General features: G+C 43.2%; 1 protein-coding gene across 1 annotated transcript; it reads right to left on the bottom strand.

The window, feature by feature from the left end:
- Positions 1-304: 304 nt before the first annotated feature.
- Positions 305-1,827, bottom strand: LOC141025887 (uncharacterized). Its single transcript, XM_073501821.1, has 2 exons — positions 951-1,827; positions 305-312 (listed from the first exon to the last, which is right to left on the bottom strand). The coding sequence occupies exons 1-2, from the start codon at positions 1,825-1,827 to the stop codon at positions 305-307; spliced, it is 885 nt and encodes a 294-aa protein (XP_073357922.1).
- Between the last annotated feature and the right edge of the window lie 1,002 nt (positions 1,828-2,829).

Below are 2,829 nucleotides of genomic sequence, written 5' to 3'. Positions count from 1 at the left end.
TTTAGATCTTCCCTGTGAAACAGAAGTGTTAGCACGATGATGTTCATATGAGGACTTTGATCCTTTTGAGGATTTTGGTCCGTATTAGGACTTGGATCCATATGAAGAATTTGGTCCATATGAAGAATTTGGTCTGGGGTTCCTATTCTGCACAGGTGGTGTCATGATGACATTCACCTGAAGACTTTCAAGGCACCTTTTAGGAACCCAGATTTTCTTCATAGGGGAACCGTTCCTGCAGTTAGTGCGAACATATCTAGCAAATACTTCACCATTCTGATTTTTGAACAGCTTATAGTTGGAGTCAAATGACTGATCAGAAGAATGAGATTCACATGTAAAGCCAGATAGAGTAGATGGATCTACTGGAGGTCCCTTTGCAGCAACCCATGAGGTTTTGGGATACTGCTCAGGCTTCTAGTATGTTCCATCAGCATTGAGTTTCCTTTCAAAGGCAATACCCTCTTTCCTAGGGTTCCTGTTGAGAATCTGCTTTTTAAGCACATCATAAAGAGCCTGATGCCCTTTGAGGCTTTTGTACATGCTTGTCATATACAATTCCTTCAACCCTGCATTGTCAGTGATACTAGCAATATCCTCAGATGAGGAATTAGTGATAGCAGAGACAGGTGAAGAATTTGCAGCAACAGAAGCATTTGAACATTCAGGTGAAGAATTAGCAGATTCACGTTCAATGCACTTCAAACATGGAGGAATAAATTCTTCCCGAGCAGCGCTGATTTGTTGAGAAAGTAATGAATCACGCTCCTTCTGAAGATCTTCATAACTCACCCTTAGCTTCTCAAGATCTTGCTTTCTTTGAAGAAATTCATAAGAAAGCTTCTCATGATCAGATAAGAGAGTGTTATGATGATTCTGAAGATTGTCAAACTTGGACTGAAGTCTCTTAAGATTTTTAGTAAAAGTTTTGGTGCGATCCATTTCTTCACCCAACATATCCTCGCTCTTGTCTAGCATGTTTTGAACCTTTTCAAAAGCCTTTTGTTGTTTCACAGCAATCTTAGCAAGTTTAGAGTAGCTAGGCTTGAGGTTTTCATCAGATTCATCCTCACATGATTCAGAGGAGGGGTATTTGAGTACCTTGGCACCCTTTGCCATGAAGCAATAGGCGGGAGTGTAGTCATCACCGTCGTCATCAGCCTTTTTGTAGAAGCCATTTTCCTCAGAGTTGAAGATGGACTTGCTGACGAACGCAGTAGCAAGGGCTAGGCTCGCCACACCAGATTCTGACTCCTCAGATGCCTCCTCTTCCTCATTTTCTTCAGATTCAGCCTCAAAGTCCATTTCCTTGCCAATGAATGCCCGAGCCTTCTTGGAGCTGCTCTTCTTGTGAGATGAAGACTTCGAGGATTTTGATGATGAGGACTTTGAAGATTTCTTCATCTTCTTTGAGTCATCAGAACTGTAATCCTTGTATTTCTTCTTCTTTGAATCCTTTTCCCACTGAGGACAGTCTTGAATGTAGTGACCTGGTTTCTTGCATTTGTGGCACAGTCTCTTCTTGTAGTCACGGGATGAGGAATCATCACTTCTTGAGGGTTTTCCAAAGCGACCACGTCTTGAGGACTTATGGAATTTCTTCACGAGCATTGCTAGCTCCTGGCTCAGTTCTTCAGGATCACCAAGGCTGCTACCAGAATCTTCACCTTCAGATTCAGACACTGCCTTGGCCTTCAGAGCGCGTGATCTGCCATAGCTCGGTCCATAGAGATCTCTCTTCTCAGCAAGCTGGAACTCATGAGTGTTTAGCCTTTCAAGGATATCAGCGGGATCAAGTGACTTGTAGTCTCCACGTTCTTGTATCATCAGTGCAAGAGTGTCAAATGAGGAATCAAGCGATCTCAGCAATTTCTTCACCACCTCATGGTCGGTGATGTCAGTGGCACCAAGTGCTTGAAGCTCATTTGAGATGTCAGTGAGGCGATTGAAGGTTTGCTGAACATTTTCATTGTCGAGTCTTTTGAAGCGGTTGAAGAGATTGTGAAGAACGTCAACTCGAGAGTCACGCTGTGTTGAGACTCCTTCATTGACCTTGGACAGCCTATCCCAGATGAGCTTAGCTGTCTCCAAAGCACTCACTCTGCCATACTGCCCTTTGCTCAGATGGCCACATATGATGTTCTTCGCTTGTGAGTTGAGTTGCTTGAATCTCTTCACATTAGCAGTGTTGATGGTAGGAGTGACAGAGGGGACACCATTTTCCACGGCATACCAAAGATCGTTGTCACATCAAAGGTAGGACACCCAGCAGAGACCTTGATCATACCTGCGGTCGACATAACTAAAACTCCAGGCGGTTAAACCAAAATCACACAGAACAAGGGAGTACCTTGCTCTCATACCAATTGAAAGTGCGTTAAGTCGACTAGAGGGGGGTGAATAGGCGATTTTTATGAATTCTTCACTGAGGAATTTCAGGGTGAGGAAATTCGTAAGCGAAGAACTACTTGCAGTGGAATAAGTACTCAGATGCCGACATAACATAACATAACATAACATAAGCACAATCATCATGCTGAAATGAAAACAAACACAGAGTACAAAAAGCGTAAGCACAGGATAAACAGGATGAAGACAAACAGACTGAAGAAATAGAACTGAGGAAATTGAGAAAGTGTTCAGTCAAAGTCTTCAAACAGATATGAACAAGCACACAACACAGTAATGAGGAATTGGAAGGGTTGAGGAAATAGAACCAGTAGGCTTGGTGAAGACAGTGATTTGGTAGACTAGTTCCAACTGTTGTGACAGTTGTACGTCAGGTTGGAGCGGCTAGGTATTTAAACCTGAGGACACACAGTCCCGGAC

This window comes from Aegilops tauschii, chromosome 6, assembly GCF_002575655.3.
Source record: "Aegilops tauschii subsp. strangulata cultivar AL8/78 chromosome 6, Aet v6.0, whole genome shotgun sequence".
NCBI classification, from domain to species: Eukaryota; Viridiplantae; Streptophyta; class Magnoliopsida; order Poales; family Poaceae; genus Aegilops; species Aegilops tauschii.
Note: the sequence above shows the minus strand (reverse complement) of the source record. Positions and strands in the feature narration are given on the sequence as shown.

Excerpts from the sequence above, each read along its gene's own strand:
- LOC141025887 (XM_073501821.1), bottom strand. The coding sequence starts at position 1,827 with ATGATACAAGAACGTGGAGACTACAAGTCACTTGATCCCGCTGATATC.